At 45.9% G+C, this 21,764-nt stretch overlaps 1 protein-coding gene across 1 annotated transcript in view; it reads left to right on the top strand.

The window, feature by feature from the left end:
• The window catches only part of LOC309679424 (discoidin domain-containing receptor 2-like), a 46,253-nt gene that overhangs the window by 11,688 nt on the left and 12,801 nt on the right, over positions 1-21,764 (top strand). The window contains exons 2-11 of the mRNA XM_082492734.1: positions 17-154; positions 4,875-4,977; positions 7,198-7,426; positions 11,269-11,416; positions 11,625-11,730; positions 14,417-14,603; positions 18,784-19,030; positions 20,041-20,133; positions 20,662-20,819; positions 21,057-21,252. Coding sequence (XP_082348860.1) covers positions 91-154; positions 4,875-4,977; positions 7,198-7,426; positions 11,269-11,416; positions 11,625-11,730; positions 14,417-14,603; positions 18,784-19,030; positions 20,041-20,133; positions 20,662-20,819; positions 21,057-21,252 — 1,531 coding nt within the window. The 5' untranslated portion in view covers positions 17-90. The remainder of the gene's footprint in view (positions 1-16; positions 155-4,874; positions 4,978-7,197; positions 7,427-11,268; positions 11,417-11,624; positions 11,731-14,416; positions 14,604-18,783; positions 19,031-20,040; positions 20,134-20,661; positions 20,820-21,056; positions 21,253-21,764) is intronic.

Genomic DNA, 21,764 nt, shown 5'->3' on the forward strand with positions numbered 1-21,764 from the left:
TTGCTTTGTCTTTCAGAAATGTAGATGGCAGCCACTGTCTTTGAAGGACTCGCACCCATCTGACCCTGCGCAGCACCTCCGATTGCTACCATGATCTTCTGCATGCTACTGTTGGCCACACTGCCTGAGCCATCTGGCACCGAAGTCAACCCTGGTAGGGAGCTGCCAGGCTGGGAGAGGACTCTATTCTCCCACCTTTCATATGTTCATTCTCAGCCTTTCTTTGCCCTCTCATGGTGAATCTTCATCTCATCGGAGAACACCAGATTTTTATTAAAAGTATTCTCTTGTTTTAGCTGATGAGGTCGTGCTCATACACGTGTCAAAATTTCTCAGGCTTTCAGGCAGCTCTCCACTGTCTGACCATCAGTACCCAGTGGTACCTCCAGAGGACCCAGTGTCTCTGAAGTACATGCCTGGGCCTGGCTGCTGTCCCAGAGGAGCTGCTGGAGACCAGCGCCCCTGGCAAACTGCAGCTGGAGCCTGGGCAGAGGGTCCCAGGCACCTACACTGGCACCACACGCCTGCATCCTTGCAACTGCATCCCACCCCAATTTTGTCATCATTTGCCTTTTGCAAACAGAGGCAGCACACAAAATCCCCCAGAGATCAGTATCTGAAAACAACATATAAGCATAACAAATGCATGTAAATGTAATCACTATCAGTCCCTGAATGTCCTCCTCTGGACTGCGTTCACCAGTTGTACTTGACAGCTGTACTGGAGTGAAACAATTCTGACAGTCCCAGGAGGGCACAGGCACATAGATATACTCCTTTCTCTGCCCACCCAGAAGGTCCATGCTCTCACCAGGCCTGTTTTGAACCCTGATGATCTCTTCATCACTTGACCATGTGGCCTGCAGGACAAACCTAGCTCTAGACTGGCTAAGAGATACTGTGCTCACTGTGGAAAGTAAATTTCTGGTTAGCAAAGCATAAGCCCCAGCTCTCCAGCCGGCAGGAGGGGTTCTAGAGAGAGAAGCATGGAACGAAAGGTGGAAAATCCCTACCCAGCACAGAGCTAGGATGGAGACAGGGATATGAGCCTATGAGTCCCTGTGGAGGGCATGACCTCTTATCCTACAGGATTTGGCAAGTTATAATCATGATGGAGATAAGTAAGATAATGGTCTGCAATATGTTGCAAAAATACCTGTAATTAGGTGGTTTGAGCTGGAGGCAGTGTGAAATAAATGAGTCTAATCCTTTTCCAGGTTGGCTGAAGGTGTGGTGAGGCAGCAGTGCTACCCTGAGGCCTTGGTTTGCCCTGCTGGGTCTGTCTCTGTTTGTTTGGAGCCCTTTGACTGTGTCTGGCTCTGACCCTCCTCCGACCTGTAGACATCTGCAGAGGCTTGAGGTGGTGCTGCAACCAGCCAGAAGTGGTGAGGCCTGTGGGGGAGCTCAGTGGGCACTCCTGGGCTCCCCATTACACAGCTATGCCCTGCACTGTCCTCCCCCAGCATATGTCCAACATTGAACTGCGGTTGCCATCTGGTTCTGATGTTCTAGTGGAAGAAGAGGGAAGAGAGCAGCTAGAGGGTCAGTGACACACAGATTCTTTTTGGTGGTGGTGAGCAGAGAGGTTAGCACACCTGAAGGTTCAGGAATAGCTCCCCCACCACGAGATCCTGGGAGGTGGGGTGGGCTCTGAGCACAGGGCTGTGGTCCCACCCTCCTGCAGTAATCTCTTCCACCAAGAAATAAGCATGTAGCTTTGCTCACACTTCTCAGTTCTGCCTGCGACTTCCTCAAGCAGCTTTGTGTTCTCAGCTCCCACAGCTGCCTCTCTGCCCAAGGGGCCATGCCCTATTGTTCCCACCAAGACTCCAGCACACCCATAGCCCAGCTGATGCTCCTCAGGCATGACCCTCCACAGGCTCTGATTATCTTCACCTGATCTGCTCCAGGAGTGGTCTGAAGCCCCTGCTGTATTGCCTTCTAAACCAAAGGGGCTGCTTTGTGGATGGTTTCAGACCTATGTAGGAAGGATCCTGTGGATTTGTTTTGCCTACCATCAGTTGTTTGACCTCACTAACAGGGGTGAGCTGTGACGGTTTTCTAAGCCTCAGTGTAGTCTGTCTGCGTGGCGTGTGTATGTGTGTCCCTGAGTGTGTAGTAAAGGGTCAGGGGTGTCTAAGCAGGAGTCCTGGTGGCACCTGAACAGAACCCAAGGATGGTTTTGCTCGAGAGGATGTGCATTTTGGTGATAGCCTTGTGCTGCTTGTTTTGGTGAGAGCCACAGCCACCCATGGAGTGCATCCCTCGATTCCAGGGCCACTTTGGCTTCCATCTGCCAGCCCTGGGTTTGTGCCCTATTGAGTTTTGTTCAGGATTGCAATAAGTCCTGGTCCCCCAGAGTCCTTCCCAACTAGCCGGCTCTCTGTCTGGCATTGCTGCAGGGTGTGCACTAGACCTTTAAATGAAGTGTGACCAGACAGGACTTCCACTGCAGAAACACAAAAAAACCACTTTCTGCTTTCAGATGACAACTCAACCCTTTTGGAAAATCTTCAGATATTTACCCATAGTTCAGCAACATACTAGCTTTCCAGCAGTAGATCGGATCGTACTGGTCTGTGGTGGGGCAGGTAGGAGTGAAGACAGTCAAGGCTGGTTCAGTTTACTAAACTTACTGTTCAGTATTGGAGCAGGATTAGAGCTCTAGGTTGGCTTTCAGCAACCACAATCATCATGATTGATCCCAGCCAGACACCAGTTGCCTCCTGGTGAATTCTTCTGTAAAGAGGCCTCTTAAGAAACCTCAGACATATGCATGAATGTTCTGGGTGAGAGCAGAGGCCCATGCAGCTTGCTCTGCTGACTCCAGCAGGGTCCCATTCCTGCAGATTGTGGAAGAGTGGACAGATGGGTAACCACGCAGCAGTGCTTTACCCCCGGTACGCTCTTGCCTCACTGCAGCCTGCTGTGTAGGAGCTTTCTGAGCTAGTGCTTGTGTGTTTGCCTGTGGCAGCTGTGAGTTTGTCTAGCTGATTTTTGAACCCATGTGAACCTTTGGCATTTGGAGTGTTTAAGAGATTAAGGATGTGTACATTTTTTTTTTTTTTGAACTCTGCTACCTGGTCTTTTGATGCCTCCTGGTTCTGGCATTTTGAGAGACAGTGAGTAATTGTTCAGGATATAAATGATCTTTGTTATACTTCACTTCCGTAATCTCTTGTAATGATGAGACTGCCGGTCTCTCCTTTTGCATCATCTGTGTTGCCTTCTCTGCCTTTTGATGGGAGAACAAAGGAGTAAGAGTTCTATTTCATATCTGACTGGCATCTGACCATGAATGCAGACAGTGCTGTAATGGTGTTTTCTAGTTTGTTTTGTATGTACTCCTGTAACTTGCTTTTTTCTATGTTAAATAATCTGGTATCATTGGCAAACACTGTCACTTCACTGCCTATCTCCTTTACAAGATTATTTAGGAATATATGCAACATCACGCATTCATTGAAACTGTGCCTGACAACAGCTGCAGCCAAACCCCGCAAACATTTCTACACTGAAATCTGTCAGGTAGTTGTTTGGCCTGCAGTTGTTTATTCTGTATGGTGGTAATAACAAGGTTTTATGCCTCTGTCTTTTCTTGTAGCCTCTGAACCCGGTGAACACTTTTATGCAGGTTTGGTACAGGGGTAGAAGTTCTGAGACAGAGACGTGAGGAAGGCACCCAAGGCAGTGTGCTGGCTGAGGGAGAGGCAGGCAGAACTGCTGGTAGGGCAGCAGGCAGCCTGGCAGTGAGGATGCCAACCGCCACGCATGCCACCCTGGAGTGACTGGAGCATGTGCTGGCACTTCCCTGTGTCACTGCAGACAGGGGAGGAGCTGGGGCTGTTGTGGTGGGGCTGCTGTGAGCTCAGAGGACAAAGACCAAAAATGTATAGTGGAGTCCATTTACTTTTTTTCTGGGACTATGTTTTTGTCTTTTAATTGTTTCATGATTTATTCCCATATAACTTTCTTTTTAATCTGCTGTTGATGTCAGTCTGACAAAAATATCTTGCTTGCCTGTTTTGAATACTAAGCCTTAATTAAGAGTTTGAGTTTTCTGAAACTTCTCTAATACTCCAAGACATGTTTAAAAACTTGTATCAGGGGAGAGAGCCGGGCCAGCTTGGATTTGTAAGCTACATCTGCACGGTCTTTGGTGTATTGAGCTTGTAGAGCTCTGTGGCTTGAGCCAGTTGGGTCTGTACTCCCTGGAGGTACCACGTTTGAGAGTCTTCTCCTGCCTGGAGAGAAATGCTTGCTTCGATTTAGGCTAGAGGCAGGGAACAGACCAGGATGGGGCAGTGTGGATGGTCAGGGGCTTGGGCTCAAATGTAAGCTCTAATCTGCAGTGACTTGACAGTGCAGATGTTTCCATAAGGTAGTCTAGTCATCTGTGATAGAAGCTGCTTAACTTCTCACTTGTTACTGGACTGGTGAAGATAACAATTGTTCCTATTTGAATACAAGTCAAGCATCCAGTTTATTCCAGGAGAAGAATAAAAACCTCTAACAAATGCTTCTTTTTTTATGTCACATCACTATTGATAAATAATTTTTCATTGTAAAATAGGTCCATGCAACCGGTAACACTAGCATGGTTTTGGATTTCCTGTTCTTAAAATGTTTCTTTGTAAAGTTTTTGGCTTGCCAGGACTCTGCTGAATGATACTAACTCTGAGTGTATTTCATTAATTATAGTTTCAGTTTATGGTAATTATGAAGTATTTTATCCTTTTTATTTGCATTCTCTATTTTATCATTACCATGTTTATTCCCTAGGCATGATAGCTTTTTAATTAAACTTGTCTGGCAATTTAAAAAGAATTGGTACTGATTTTTTTTTTTATACTTGCTTGTGTTCCCGTTTTCAGCTATATGCCGTTACCCTTTGGGTATGCATGAAGGGACGATACGAGATGAAGACATCACTGCTTCCAGCCAGTGGTATGATTCCACAGGACCCCAGTATGCACGGTAGGTTAATCTCTGGCAAAAAAATGTAATCCTTTTCTTCTAGATATCCAATATTGTGATTAAGGAACAAGTTTCTTCACCCTTAAAGAAGAACCTGTTTGCTTAGCTTGTTCACGGCTTACATATTAAATCTAATTAGTACATAGTGAAAGACCATGAGTCAGTGGTCATGGTCACAAGCTGTTATACAGGAAATTCTGATTCAATATTAAGAAAAAGAAAATCCTTTACTATGAGAGTGAAGTGGTGGGACAGGTACCCAGAGAGGTGGCGATGTCTCAGTGTTTGGAGATTTTCAGGACTTGGCTGTACAAAGCCTTGAGCAACACACTGTAGCTTTGGAGTTAGCCCTGCTGTGAGCAGGAGATTGGGCTAGAGAGTTCGAGAGGTTGCTTCCAACCCTCATCTTCCGCGAATAAATCTCTAATGGATTTGTGACTTACAGGTCAGCCAGGGACAGTGCCCCTGGGATTCTTGTAGAGTGCTTTAAACCAAATCAGAGGAAATCATTTACGAGGATGAACTTTTCAACAGCATCCTATTGAGGAAATGGGCTGTGTCCACTTTGACTCAAAAACCTGGAAACTGCAGAGTTAAGGAATTGTTAAAAAGCAGCTCAAGTATTTTCTTTCAGTGTCAAGCAGTACTGCAGTCTTTCGCATAAGTTTGGCTTTTCATTTTATTGTTGTTTCATTTCTCTCATAGCTACTAACAGATGATCTGCAAAATACTTATAAATGTAAGCTTCCTTAGAATTGTTTATAATGATGATATCAAACATTCCTGCAGTTTTGGTGCAAGTCAGATATTCATATCAGGTTAAGTATGATACTTACATTTTTATGATTAATTTGGGCAGTCCAAAATCATAATTCCCCTAGTTTTTGATTGGTTTTTTTCTTAGTCTGTGGTAGACCAAAGATGCTAAGTGTTGTGTGTTTTAATGGAATTTGAACAAGCCTGTGGGTCTGAAAGCTGCGAGACTTACTTTGTTCTCCGAGGTATGGCATATCTCCAGTTCTGCAAATACTTCAGGCATCACTTACCATCTGTTACCATCATCTCTTTGTCAGGGCAGCTGGATGTCCACAGGGTGAAGACGTGAAGGCACCCTCTAGCTGACCTCATTTTGTTAGAGGTCATAGTTGTCCTATGCAGATGTCTGTCCCTGTCATTTCACAGTCACCCTTCCTGCCTTTCTTATATCTTCTTTTACTTGTCACTTCAGCAGAAGAAAGTCTTGCACAAACAGCCGACCAACCTGAGATAAAAATCCCCTCTAGCTTGTGCCTTGACCTTCAGTGTCTTGTTCTAGGTACTGCCTTCCTTGATGCAGGGGGGTCAGCACTCACCGATCCCATCAGAGCCAGGATAGCTCTCCGAAAGACAAGGGCTCTTCAGAGGCTTGCTGGTTGATAAGAAATCCCTTTTACTAAAAAGCTCACATAGTCTTTTTGCCTGGATAAATTTGTCATATTTAAAACTCACCACCTTGTGGCTAGCACAGCTGGGCCACCAGAAGCCTAGGTAAGGCAGTGTTTCCTTTAGTGGCTCCACCTGCTGATTGCTCCAGCGCTCTGCTCGGCATGCAATCTCCAGAGAGAAAAGCATTAACTTTTGCAGTTGGTGCCGCAATGTTCAGCTTTAAAGCATAGACCTTCACATTATACGCCTAGCAGTCTCCTGCAGAAGCAACTCTGCTGAATGAAGGAGAGGTGAAGGGTGTGTTGAGATGACCCAGAATAATTTGTAGATGGGCAGAGCTTTTCTTTCTAAAAGGTATTTTTGAGATAGCTCCTCTTTGTGCTTGTTAGAGCTGGAGGAGGTGGTCAGGCTTTACTATACGGGGTTTAAGAGAAGTATGTGCTTTACCAGCAAGGTGCTAAAAAGCATGCAGTGTGTGATGCAACTGAGTAGCATAGTCGTTTCCAATCAACATGGAAGTCTCTGTCTGGGAAAGAAATTACTTCTAACAGTTAATGAAAGATATCTGAAACTGAGGGAGTTGTTCTGAACAGGGCAAAACTGGCTGCAGGACTCCGAGTCTCAATTGAACATCACCCCAGAGGGGAGATGTATTTGGTAGCCAGCTGTCAGGTCTCACTTGCTGATTTGATTTATTTCTGCCAGTTCTCAAAGTTTTGAGGTGTTCCCTCAGTTACTGGGAGGGCTGGGTCCTTGCAAGTGGCATTTTTTTAATGTGTGTTGTTTTCCCCTCAGGTTGCAAAGGGAAGAGGGGGATGGAGCCTGGTGCCCAGCTGGCTTGTTGCAGCCAAAAGATGTACAATTCCTTCAAATTGACCTGCACAAGCTCTTTTTCATCACCTTGATTGGGACTCAGGGACGGCATGCCCGTGCCACAGGCAAGGAATTTGCCCGTGCTTACCGCATTGACTATAGCCGCAATGGAGAGCGCTGGATCTCTTGGAAAGATCGTCAGGGCAGGAAGGTGAGTGTAGTAGGAATGGACTCACAGAGCACACAGAGGTCAAGTCATCGAGAACTAGACTGTAGAAGGCATGTCCTCTATGTACTGCCTAGTCCATTTACTTTATCCTGACTCTTCTGTCAGGCATTTGGTGTCCTTGGCCATAGCCCTGTGTTTGCTGTGATGTTGGACTGTTATTCCCCTGACTTGAACCCCTAAATCCCAGCCATTGCCATGATTGAAAACTGTGGTTCTTCACTACTTCTGTCCGTGTTCAAAACATCGTGTGAATGTCCCTCTACCAGCCAGAAACTTGCTTCTAAATTGGAAGCTGTGAAGCAGATGCCTGCTTTGTGATTTTTAAGAATGAAAAAAGGGAAGGGGTGGCTGGGAATGGAGATGAGTTTCTGGATGTCTTATAGTGGTGTTTAATGTAGGGAGCAATGAGGAGGGAAGGAGTTTAGACAGTAGGAAATGTGCTGAGCACACATGCTCAGAAGAGGCTTCCCCACTCACCACAGTTGTCTCCTGCTGTCTCCAGATTTGAGCACACACATCAGCCCTGGCTGTGCTCTGGTCATGTGCATAAGCCTTTATTAAACTTCCCCTGGGAAGGAGTCCCCTTCTCTCATCTGCAGCTCGTCTGACCTGATCACCCTGCCTCAGGCTGGCTTGTGGAGCCTGAAGACCTAAGCCAGACTGGAAAAGGTACTGGGTGTGGTGATGTTTTCTAGCACTGGGGGTGCTTTGGAAGTCACAGTGGGGTCTGTATTGCAGTGTGAAGTAATAGCTTCTAGTTTGTTAATGAATCATTTGCTCACTTAGACCTTTGATCAGCTATTTGGCCGTTACCATTATCTTGCCCATCCCTCACGTTTTGGTGTGTGCTACAAATGCTGTTTGCAGGATGGGGCAGGAAGTTTAAACTCCATGGGGCTAACTGTTCTTCATCGATACTTTCTTAGGTGAAGTCTGTCTGCATCAGAAGTTATATCAGAATTCAATTGGTTACACATCCATGAGCACCTACAAGATTTTTTTGTCTCCCATGCCAGTTCTATGCTGAGCAGTGTCCTTGGGCACTCAGGGCTGTGTTAGTGTCAGGTGTTACGGTTTAGTGAGGGTCAACTTTTGCAAGATCTCCCTCTTCAGCCATAATAAGGTAATGAGGATGTATTCAGCTGTGTATGATGCTATAATTCGAGCCATCCTCTATTCTGTATGTGTGGAAGTTCACATATATTCTGTCAGCGTGTGCACCTGTTCCCCATCGCATGAGACCAAAAAGTTTTCCTTTCTGGTATCCTTAGAGAAGATGGTTCTCCGCTCTTGCTGTTCTGGACATGACATACGTAAATAATGGGGTGCAATTCCTGCCCTTTCAGCTTCTCTGTAAAATGACCTTCCATAAAACCTGTTTTTTAAAATGTGTCACCAGTGTCCACTAGTGAATCCCAATTTTAAAAGCACTGCTGTCTGGTCAAATAATTTGGTAAAAACGTCCTGTAAAATCATTCAAGCCTTGAAATGAGGTGCAGATGGAGATGTAAGATCCTAATCTACTTATTTGTATGTGTTAGGAAGGCCTCTTCCAGTCCTGTGGTTGATAGATTCCCAGTCACTGAGATTTGAGTGTGACTGTGTGAGCCTATCTTGGCATGTCTGTGTCCAAGGAGATCACATGAATGGTTTCAGTTTGAAAAAAAAAAAAAAAAAACCAAAAAACAAAAAACAAAAAAAAAAACAAAAAAAAAACAAAAAAAAAAAACAACAACCCCAAAAAACAATTCCTTCACTGTGCTGTTAAGTTTCAGATCTCACAAGATGTTGCATCATCAGATATGTAGCACATGCTGCTCCTCACCAGGAAAGTCACCTCCAGCTCCGATTTGCTCAGTAAAGGCAAAGCGTGGTGTTGCTGTCCCCTAGGCTCTGACACCAGGTGTGGCTGGTGCTCTCCACTGGCACTAATACTGCATGGTGCAGCACTGGCGAGTCCTGGTCTCATCAACTTCTGGGACCAGCCACCTACAGTTGTTTGCCAGCAGCACCACTTCATTCCTGATGTTGTTCAGAATATTGATTGGCATCAGTAGTTGCTGGGACCGGAAGCTGGTGCTGAGTTTGTTCCACACACAGCTGATCCCTTTGGGTTTTTTGGCCCTGAGAAACCGAGTGTGCTCAGTAGCAGCAACCCCACCTTGTGGAGGTGCTATGCAAAGTGCATTTTCTCTTTTGCTTCTCTCAGATGTCCATACAGGACAGGCAAAAATGTCAGCTCTTCCAATACAGAGCTGGTGCAAAGGTACCTTTTTTTGAGGGGGATGGCTGAAGCTTTTTTCCTCTTACTCTGTCCATGTAGGACTATTTGGCTTGACATATCTGCCACCCCCAAGGTTCCCCAACAAATGGTCAGCTCCAGAAGATCTGTTCAACACCTGTATGAAGATGTGGGGTATTCTGTCTCATGTTGTCTCCTCTTGGGTTTTATGTCCTATCAGCAAGGTCTTGTGGAGGCAGCTTAGATGGCTTCCAGGTCTCCTATCTTAAGCCATCTGACAGCTGAAAGGGTTAATTGCTGTCATTTGGTTCCTGAAGTCAAGGATTATTTATGTCCTTACTTAATTGGAAGAAGTCATGGGTCTTTCTCCTAGGAAGTGGGATCTTAAGAGGCTGCAAGTTAGATGCCAGCTGAGAAGCTGAAGAGGACAAGGGAGCGAGCTTACTTTTTGGCTTTCCTTCTGTTTTCTTTGGTCAGCTCCTGGGACTGTGCACTTTTGTAGAGCTCTAGGAAACCATTTCACAGCTATCCTGGTGCAGTCTAGAAGATGTGACTGGCTCTTCTTCAGGGAGATGCAGTCTTCTGAGTGGCTTCCTTTTGTGGTACAATAAGATCTTTTACTTCTCAACAGACTCTCCAGCCACATTTGCTCTCTGGAGATCTTCCCTGCTGCCACAAAGAGGAAACCACCTTTCTGTTCCCTCATGGACCTCCCTCATCTTTTAAGTTCCCTGTACATCAACAATTGCAATCCACGTGGTCTTTTGAGTAACCTCAGTCTGTGATTCATCCTTCTCACCAGTAACGTCTTTGAACAGGAGCCCGCACCCTTATAATTCAGACTTTTGATATCAAAAGTGTTCTTACTCTGTTTTCATAGGTCCATATCCTTTCAAAAAAATCTTAGGCACTTTTGTCCACTGCTGGGGGATTGACAGCTTCAGCTGTTTCCACACACCAATGGTCAAAATAAGTAGTGGACTGTTCCCAGAACAGTGGTGAAGCTGAGGGGAGAGGGAGGGTGGAAGTCCCTGCCATATCGGACTGTATTTCAGCAGGATGGGGGTAACCATGGCAATGGTGAACACTTCAGTTCAAGAAATCTGCCTTGCAGCTGCTTGCACCTTCATCCCCCAAACACTGCAGCACCTCTGGAATTTTGTTGGCTCATAGAAAAAGGGCATCAGGACCCTCCACCAGATAACTAGTGATGAGGGGAAGTGCTCGGTTACCTGCTGTTACAGCATATGTGGAAACTCACTAGAAGAAAGAAGGTTACATACTAATTACCGGAGCTTTCTGCAACGTATAGTCCACATGTACGGTCATCTCCCACCTGCCTTTCTCCTCTCCCTCAGAATACTGCCTGGTATGGGTCTGCAGTGGACAGGAGGTGAAATGGCAGCGCCCTTCACCCTGTAAGCCATGTACCAGGTAGGAGGAAGGGAGCAGCAGCAGCTAATCCTCTGCAGGTACTGCATGGGAAAGCTCCCTACTCTCAAATGATAGGGTACAAGTACACCACTGTACAAATGAACAGCACAATCGGGAGAAGTTGCTGCTAAGGATCTCTCTTCTCCAGGTGATCCAAGGCAACATCGATACTTATGACGTGGTCTTGAAAGATCTTCGGCCTCCCATTATTGCACGTTTTATCCGGGTGATTCCTGTGACGGAGATGCCAATGACTGTCTGTATGAGGGTGGAGCTCTATGGCTGTGTCTGGTATGGTAAGTAGCAATTTCCATGCCTGTCACTGGAAAGTAGTCCTAAACAACGCTGACTGGGACTCATCTGCGTCCCCACGTATGCAGAGGGAATCCCAGGCCCACGGAACTGCTTCTGTTGGTCCACATCATAAATAAAAGGATCATATGGACAGAGATGATGGAAGGCTGCTGCTGCTGTATTTCTGAGGTATATGGCCTTCTCTTTTAGATGGTTTGGCATCCTATAGCATCCCTGAAGGAGGGACAATAGCGGCTCCTGGCTTCCCCATCGTTTATCTGAATGACTCGACCTATGATGGCTACCAGGAGCGCAGGTGGGAGAAGTCGTCCTGTTCTCTCTCGGTCACCGTGCAAATTATCTCTTCTTTCCTACTTACCTTGTCACTAGTATCTTGTATCCTAAACACTTCTTTGAGATCTAGTTCTCCAAAGCATCATAGCTTCATTATTCCAGGCCCTTCGACATGTTGTTAGTTGCTCTTTTAAAGGAGGGCATGGGCTCAGGATGCATCAGATTCATTTCCCCCAGCTGACAAAGGCTGGCAGGGAAGAAATATTTTTTTTTTTGTTTTGTTACTGGAAGTAGTTGTTGCTTCTCTTTAAAGAGAAGAGCGTGTCCTTATGCAGCTAAGTGCTGTCTTTGTTCATAGCTTCTGTCTTTACATGATGTGATGACACAGTTCTGATGTGTCTGCCTTAAAGCCCTCATTGCTCTTAGTCTGTAATTGTGACTGTATTCATTGCACTGGATTCTTTGTTGGTTCAGGTATAGCCTTAGATTATCATTGATACTGCAGATCATAAGGTGCCACTACTCTTCTGTTGCCCCGGATTGGAGTGGGAGAGCTGGCTGGACCTTTACCTGTGCCGTCCCAGTGTCCCTGGAACAGATGAAGGTCCTTCCCCTCTTCATTGCCTTTGTTGCTTCTGCAGTTCGATATCTGAAATGCATTGCCTAGCAGACTGCATCTTAAACTGTTGCAGGAGGTCTCCAGGGTAAACTGGGCATCCGACAAAGTGCGCAACACCTGAACTCTAGGCCTGCACTTGATACCTGTGAGCTTCTGGACAGATTTGAGATATTGTTTTTGAAAACAAAGCTCTGATGGACTTGAAACAACTTGGAAAACTGCATCACTCCCTGTGAGAAGCTCCAGGTCAGCAGAGGCACCACTGCCAATGTGCTATGAGAGGAAGGTGGCTGATTACTCACTGTAAAGATTTCTTGGGTATGATGCTTTTCCAATTTGGAGTAAAAAAGCCTGAAGTAACTGGATTTTGACATCTCATTACAAGGTCTGTTAATTTTTCATATCGCTGAGATTAGTTAGGTAAGGTGGCATGTTATTGACATTTTGAGGTGTCTCTGTTTTACCCAATAGTTGACTCTCATGGAAGAAGAGCTCATTAAGAGTCTGTATCTGAAATGTTAAATAACTGGCTGAACTTTCAGACATTTAGTGTGACCGCTTTCTTTGCTATAAATACAGATTTGAGTGTGTTTCAACAGCTTGAAACCTCAGACAAACCTGAGCATGGGTACCCTCTTGAGGCAGCATATCCCTGCCTGTGCAGGAATGTGCCTAATAAGTGATCTGACAGTGTCTCTCCAGTGACCCGGTGTCATCCATTGACTTAAGGTGCTTTTATTATATGTTCTGTTTCAGTTGTCATTCATTTCCTGAAAATTTTTACTGTTGCTTAGAGGTGATTTTTGTAAACTTATTTGTGTTCCGTCATGCTGGAGTTTAAAATAACGGGGTGGAAAGTACATTCTTCATGCTTGTAGGATGTTGCAAGATACTGGGTAACAGTGTCTTTATATGTTAATATCTGATGCTTTCAAGCTGCATTGATGTAGTAGGGATTGGATATTTAAAAAAAAAAAAGCTTTTATGTGCAGAAAGACATAGGTGTTACACTTGGCTGTTCAACCCTAGCTTAGGAAGTCGGGTCTGCTGGGGGAGTGTCGGGGAGCTAAAGATGTAGACACAAAACCCAAGGTGCTAAGCAAGGACTCTTTCAAGCTACTTAACCTCTAGGTCATGTGCCTGACTGGCCTGGAAGTGGGAGTCTGCGTCTTCCAGTTGTTAATCCTGTTTTGGAGTTCAAAGGCATGCATACCTGTGCAAATCCTAGTGACAGGGGAGCTCACCTGGAATGGACTTGCAGAGCTTCTGTGTGTGTAGTAGCAGCCCAGCCCAGGCTGCAACGACTGCCTGGATGCAGCTGAATGAAGCAGGTCCAGGGAACAAATTCTGGCACTAATACACCTGAACTGTTTGCACTTTCCCTGCTATAGGACAAGGGACAAGGCAGGGGTGGCTCCCAGAAGGCAGGTGAGTCAGGAGTGTGCCACATCTGGCATCTTCTACTCTGGGACAGTGCTGGAAAACTGCATAGTGGGCTCTGTGCTCTCAGATAGGAAATGGAATGAGACAGGGTCCTGGGCGAAGAGTCTGATCAGCCTTGGAAATGGAGCCAATAACGCTCCCCTCTTGCAGAGGGAGCAATGCCAAAACAATCCCAGACAGAACTGGCTGTGGCTGGGTGAGCTGCCCATGGTCTCGTTGCTCTTTCCTGCTTTTCTGTGCCTGCCTGCAAAACTTTCCTTACTGGTTCCCCCAGGACAGGATGGAGCAGCGTTCCTCCCATGCAGCTCCATGCTGCAATTAAAGCTTTTTGGAGAGCATACAGTGTCACGTTCTGTAGTCTCAGTTTTCGTTCTCAAGAGGCTCTGCTCATAGCTTGGCTTTGCTCTCAGTGCTTGATATCAATGGAAACACTTCTGCCTTTTCCCAAGCAGGGAAAGATTTTACAAGCCCAGCATGAAGAAAATAAAGGTGATGTTGCATAAGAACAGGGAATGAGTTCTTGTCCAGGATGGGTTAAGAGTAAATAAACTAATGTTTTCCTGGTACCAGTTGAAGGACCCATGTGCTTTCACATTTGAGCTCTCCTGGCTGGTGTTCTGCCTAACTGTTGGTTCTTTCTTGCTAGGCACTTGTACGGTGGTCTGGGCCAGCTGACGGACGGTGTGCTAGGACTGGATGATTTCACACAGAGCCACCAGTACCGTGTGTGGCCAGGCTATGACTATGTTGGCTGGAAGAATGAGAGCTTCGGCACAGGCTCTGTTGAAATGGAGTTCCAGTTTGACCGACCACGGAACTTCACCTCCATGAAGGTAGTCAGTGTTGTCCTTTTCCAGCAGCCTGGGGCTGGCTTTGGGTCTGGGTGCTTCCAGATTGCCCCTTTGCATCCTCTTCCCAAAGCAGGAGGATACAAGGTGCCTGACAGCAGAGTCCACTGTAGGCACAATTTGAGCAGGAGGCGTCCCAAGTTTGCCAATATAGAAAGATGAATCAGAGGAGCACTTGCCTCTCCAGAACTCATAGAATCACAGAATGGTTTGGGTTGGAAGGGACCTCAAAGATCACCTAGTTCCAACCTCCCTGCCCTGGGCAGGGACACCTCCCACTAGGCCAGGTTGCTCCAAGCCCCGTCCAACCTGGCCTTGAACACCTCCAGGGATGGGGCAGCCACAGCTTCTCTGGGCGACCTGCGCCAGGGGCTCACCACCCTCAGAGTGAAGAATTTCTTCCTAACGTCTAGTCTAAATCTCCCCTCTTCCAGTTTGAAGCCATTCCCCCTCATACTATCACTACATGTCCTTGTAAAAAGTCCCTCCCCAGCTTTCCTCTAGCCCCTTCAGATACTGGAAGGCCACAATAAGGTCTCCCTGGAGCCTTCTCTTCTCCAGGCTGAACCACCCCAACTCTCTCAGCCTGTCCTCACAGCAGAGGGGCTCCAGCCCTCTCATCTTTGTGACCTCCTCTGGACCCACTCCAACAGGTCTACGTCCTTCTGATGTTGAGGGCTCCAGAGGTGGACACAATATTCCAGGTGAGGTCTCATGAGAGCGGAGCAGAGGGGCAGAATCCCCTCCCTCACCCTGCTGGCCACGCTGCTGGGGATGCAGCCCAGGATGCTGTTGGCTTTCTGGACTGCCAGCACACGTCACCAGTTCATGGTGAACTTCTCCTCCACCAACACACCCACATCCTCAGGGCTGCTCTCAATCCATTCTTGACCCAGCCTGGATTTGTGCTTGGGATTGCCCCAGCCCCACATGCAGGACCCTGCACTTGGCCTTGTTGAACTTTGTGAGGTTTGCACGGGCCCGCTTCTCAGCCGGTCCAGGTCCCTCTGGATGGCATCCCTTCCCTCCAGCGTGTCACTCTCCTTTCAGTATTTGGCTTAAAGGAATAAAGAGCAGACACCCGAGGCAGTGGCTAGGCAGCTGAGATGGATTTAGGATGTAGGCTACTTACTGTCTGAGGGCTGCCTGACCCTTGAGGTGATAAAAGGAATGGGATTGTGCTTCCATTTTGACCAAAAATTTCTCTGGATGCCTCAATCTTTGCTTGTGCTGTGGGAAACTACTTAAACACACAGGAAAAGGACGAACTGAACTTTGAGTCTGTAGTAAACAGCAGAAGCTTTTAAAAAGGATTGGTGGCTTTTCTTGTAGAGATTTCAAATGAAGGAGAACCCACCACATCCTTAAGTAAATTGTTTTGGTGGTTACTTACCCTAGTTTTATTTTGTCTATTTTTAACTTGCAACCATTGGCTCTTAGCCTGCTTTTGCTGGCAAAAATAAAAGTTCTGCCTTCTCAGAAACTTTGCTGCTTCTACACTGTGATTAAGCCACTCTTAATTTTTGCTTCAGTAAACTGCGGGCTGAACTTCTCAATGCCCTCCCAGTGAGATCCAGGGTTGTTTCTGTAGCTATCTTCCAATCCTTTCTTTCTTTGCCAGTACTCTTTTGGAGGCATAGAGACTGGAACTGAATGCAGACTTTCCATTGAACTGCATAAAAGAATGGTACCACTTTCCTGCTTTTGGATGATTCTTCTTTGTTTGAGTCTTGTGATCATATTAGCCCTCCTAGCCAACAGATAGGGAGCCAGTGTTCGTTAAGACTTTGGTATCATGCTGAAAGTCAGTTTGAAGTTATTGGTGTCCCAGGTAAAAGTCCAGTGTAGAAAGCATTGCTTATATTTTGTTCCTGAGTTCACTACCCTGAAATGAGTCAGTCCTGAAAACTTCAGATTATTTTAGGAAACTTTGATTATTTTTTTCCCCACACTTCATTTATTTTATTGCTAGCGATTCTGCTGTCTCTTTCAGATCATTGAAAAAGGTAGCTAATAACCTTGAGCTAGGAATGCGTTCCTGCTAGAAAAATACCTACAGAAGAATGATTTGTGCCCTAAAATTTGTAAGATTTACTAGTTGACACTTTTTAATCAAAGTAATATAATTTGTGAGTTCGTACTATGCTGATCGGAGTCAGATGTTATAATGAGTAAATCAACTGCCTTATAAAAATATTGTAAATCATGTAAACAGCCATCCTGATCAACCAAACTCATAAGCTCATAACAATAGCTACTTCATCTAGTATTTCATTATAAAGCTGTATTGATTAGCATAAATTATTCTTCATTCTTTATTGAATGTTACTTGTTTCAGCTTTGCATTTATTTTGTACAGACTAGGTGGTTTGTAAATGCTTTTTTGTATCTTCATAGGTGTTAACTTTATTCCAGTTTTCTGAGCTTGCCTGGTATCCAATGAAGTATTAAAAATAAATGTTAGCAAATATTGCAACCGCACTGCAAATTACTTAAGCTTGCATATTATAAAATTGGACATTAGTAGGCGGTGTTTGGAATAGAAAGTGTCTCTGTAGCAATTCAAGATGTGAACATATCCAACTCTGGTCCAAATGTGGCCCAAATTGTATATTGCAGACTTCAGGCTTTCCTGCCTTGTTATGGATGACTATTTGTCCTTATTGAATAATGTTGTCTAAGCTTCATCTGTTCCTAATTATATACAAATACCCTTCTTTTGTCTTTTTACTGCTCATCGGGCCTGTCGTCCTCATTACTGCTTCACTGCTATTCACTGCAAGACCTCACAGAGGCCAAGCAATTAATAGGGTTCAAAGCTGCCCTTAGTTTGGAAACTGTTGTTGTCACAGTTGCTAATATTCTACCGTCATTAGGAAATAATTTCTGGAGTCACTAGGGAGAGTGAGACCACTATGGCTATGAAAATGGAGCAGACTGAGGGATACCGAAGAGTTTAAGGGTCACCTTATTCCTACTGGTTCCTGCTCACTGGCCGCAGTGCCCAAATACTGTGGGCTGGATCTTCAGGACTGTGTGGCAGAATTTAAACTGTTGTGTTGGTTTGTTTAAAGAGGCGTAGGGCAAGATTTGCATTGAAGAAAGACAGCGGAACAGCGTAAAGGATCTTTACAAGCCTTATCCCACTCTGTGGAGCCTGCTTCCTTGGAAGTGCTGGAGGCCTGGGAGAGCGCCAGGTGTTTGGTGTTGATGGATCTGCAGTGCCAAAAGCCAGGGAGACAGAGATGTCACTTTCATGCTGGGGCTTCTTGGTTTGGGCGCAACCCAAGAGCAGGAAGGGAGAAAGCTGCTACCAGCTCTTGGGAGGGTAAAACAAACCTAAATACAGAGGCGTGAGGTCAGCCTGAAAGCAGTTTGTGAACTGCTTAGTCTGAAGTGGACCGTGTAGAGCTGTAACTTGGAGATGAGAGAGGACGCCTTTGTTTTAGTGAGATGTTAGCTTGGCAGCGTAGTGATTAGCGATTGCACTTTAAAGTCCACCATCATTAGCTACACCAGTGGCGCTGTTGGAGCGAGGCCGACCTGATGATGTACTGAGCCATCAGGAGAGGCTGATGGATGCAGGCTTACGTGATGCTGTAAAGAAAACCTAGATCCTCAGTTGTCTTCAAGGAAGCACCCACAGCAGAAAAGCTGCTATGTGTCAGGGAGATATCTTCTTCAGCTCGCACATATTGGTCTCTCTTTTTTTTTTTTTTTTTTTTTTTTTTTTTTTTTTTTAAGAAATCAGCTTAGACTGCAGATGCTGAAGGCTTTCTAGAAGACACTACAGCCCATGTGTAGTTTTCTTTCCCCTTAGGATATATATTCAAGGACAATTGGTCTGTGAGGCTTTAGATTAGTACAGGGTTTGTTTGACTCATTTTTATATTGGCCTTTTGAAGGGCCCGCCCAAATTTGACCATTAATGTAGCTTTTGCAGGTGAAGTTAAGAGCTACTTCAGAATCACTTTTTGCACAAATGTTTTCGTTGTGCACTATGGCTGGATGAAGCTATACTGGAACAAGTCACTCATTCTGGGTTAGGAGTATTCATACAGGGAGATATCAGACATAGAAGATCTTCATGAACAGAAGATCCCTGAGGCTTGATTTAGGTTTCAGTAAGCCTTCCGTACGTCTGATCGATCTGTTTTCTTCCTAGGTGCATTGTAACAACATGTTTTCCAAGGGGGTGAAGATCTTCCAGAAGGTGGAGTGTCTGTTCAAACCACGCCTGATTGCAGACTGGGAATCTGAACCTGTTGGGGTGGCAACTGTCTTAGATGACAAAAACCCCAGCGCTAGGTTTGTGACTGTCCCCCTCAATCAGCGTGTAGGTAAAGCCATACTTTGCCGCTTCTACTTTGCTGACACCTGGATGATGATGAGTGAGATTTCCTTCCAGTCAGGTGAGTATTCCTCCGAGTCAAGCAGATCTGAGGAAGCATAGAGAGCAAAAGAGATGGTGTGGAGGCGCAGGACATGGGAATAACATGAGTGTAGGGCACTGTGGGGCTACACGATAGGAAAGAGGAGGTGGCAGAAGCACTGAGAGGGCTGGAAGGGCAATGCAAGTGCAAGAAGGTCCAGTCTACAGTGGATGCTTTTCAGGCTGATACTGATGCATGTGTGCAGAAGCACAACCAGCGCAACCAAAAATTGGACTATAGAGCATGTCGTCTTTTTGAGACAGCTGCATGCTGCTTATGGGCTTTATTTTTACTCCTCTTTACCAAGTATTTTGTTATGAATAATTGAAGTAATCTACAGACGATGATCAAGTTAGCAGATTATGGAAAAAAAAGAGGCTGACTTTTTTTTTTTTCTCTCAAGTTGTAATTGTGATGCAGACAGGGTCGTGAGGTGCTTTAAGAGGCTCCAGAAGGGAATGGACAGGGTCTTGGAGAAAACTGCCAGCACTGACAGTGGAATGATCTGGCTGTAGCTCCCTAGTCGAAGGTCCCTAATGAGCTACAGCGAGAGGATGTTCCTGGGGAAGGAGTGCTGTGATTGCAGCTTGCTGCTTACCTTGCTGACAGCAGCCCCTCCTGGCTTCCCTCCTTGTCACACATGGGACTTGGATGGCCCTGGGCTGGCTGACTGTTCTTACCATGCTAAAGTGGAAAAAAGAGCTCTAGCTGCAGCTCCCTCCATCTGGCTGAGCTCAGGGAAGGGTCCTGCATGCACTGTCGGTGTGCTGTGGTCAGGTGGTACACGCAGCGCAGTGGAGGTGCTCATACCTGTGGGTGTGCTGGGAGGTGCTGAGTGTGTCTCTTGCCGATGCTGTTCATGACCTGCTGCGTGCGTCTCAGCCTGGTACTGCTGCAGGAGGCAGGAGGGGTGGTTGGGATTGCGCTGACTTCTGGCAGGAGCAGGGAGGTTGTTGAACTGACACTTTCCCTTCTCTTCTTTTCCACAGACATGGAGAGCGTGAATCCTAATTTTGTTACGGTAGCCACAAGCACAACGGATCTCCTGGAAACAGAGTACAACGTTACTGAGGGGACCTGGGGTAAGGACTTGTATCTCTTAGCCATGCCCTTGGCTCAAGTGTCAGGGGATTTCACTGTAACATCCTAGTTAACCTGGCCTCTCTTCATTTCTGGAGATCTGGTGTATGTCCTGGTTATTGCCCTCACCCACAGAGCTGCATTTTACAGTGAACCTCTGAACCTCAGCTATTTCTTCTTCCCTCAGCTGTCCGAGGTCTGCCTCAGAGCAAGTGGGCTGAAGGCTTATGTGCAGCCAGTGAAACTCTGAAAACTGTCTGATCTATCATGGATCCATTGCAGGAATCTGTTCCAATGCTAAGAACAGTCTTTGATTGCAGAAGTCCCCTGCACAATTTTTAGCTACGAGCCTCCAAATTAAGAATTTCTGAGAGCAGAATGTGAACACAGCTAATGTTAATGCTCAGAAGGCTGCCTAAGGTCTTTTCTGTACCAGGGACATGTAGGAAGGGACATGGTGGAAGTTAGCCAGCACAGATAACCTATGCTTTGTTAACTCCAGATTCTTCTTCATACCTCTGTGATTGCAGAAACCACATCTTCTGTAACCAGCACCTGGATAGGAGAGAAAGCAGATGACTCCAATACCTCCATCCTTGTGGGCTGCCTTGTGGCTATTATTCTTCTGCTCCTGATGATTATAATCATTATTCTTTGGAAGCAGTATGTTCAAAAAAGGTTGGAAAAGGTAATACAATGGGGCTATTTTGCAGACACAAGTTCAATATTAAGTATTAACCCAAATGATCTTAAAGTGGAAAGCATAGGGTTTCCCCAGCTCCGTGGAGCAGCTAAAACTCTGTTCCCACAGCAGGGGAGGATGCCAGTCCTGTCCAAGATGTTACTGGAAATTGCTGCGGTTGCAGCCAATACATTACTTAACAACTGAGCATCGCCTCAGCATTTTTTTTCCTCTCTTTTGCAGGCCCCACGTCGAATCCTGGAGGAGGATGCCACAGTTCGCCTCTCCTTCTACAGCTACACCATTGCCAACAACCAGACGCAGATCCACCAGTCAAATCCCACCTATGAACGTGCTTTCCCACTGGATTTGGAATATCACCAGCCAGCTACGCTGCTCCAAAAGCTTCCAGAGCTTTCCCAAAGTGCAGAGGATTCAGGTAATGTAATCATCAGTCTCCAGAAGTTACGCGTTTATTCCTTTTTTTTTTTTTTTTTTTTTTTCCCTCAGATTTTAAAATATGCCACTTCTCAGTGTCTAAGGAAGCTTTTCTGACTCCTGTGCATTACAATACTAACCCAGGGTTCTAAGGCAATATTCTGGAGCTCTGAAACTTTTCAGCACTAACTTTGTCAGATGGAGTACCGGGCCCACTAGAGGGTGGTGGCCTTTTATTCTTCTCCTTGAAGACGGTGTTTATACATTAGACAGGTCATCGTTTAGGAGCTGGTTTTAGCAACCACACGTTGTTTGTCTCATCAGCCCCTCGGCAGTGGAGCCTACGGCACTCCTGGCCTGTCCAGACTGGCTGGTGAAGATGACCTTTAGCACCTCTTCCTGCAGCAAGGGCTCTTTGAAATTGCCTTAGAAAAAGCAGAGGGAAATGCAGCAGAATTGTCAGTGGTGCGCTGGCTTCCAGCCCCTGGGGAGCTTTTGGATGCATGCAAAAGG

The sequence above is a fragment of the Vanellus vanellus genome (assembly GCF_965231255.1).
Source record: "Vanellus vanellus genome assembly, chromosome: 18".
NCBI classification, from domain to species: domain Eukaryota; kingdom Metazoa; phylum Chordata; class Aves; order Charadriiformes; family Charadriidae; genus Vanellus; species Vanellus vanellus.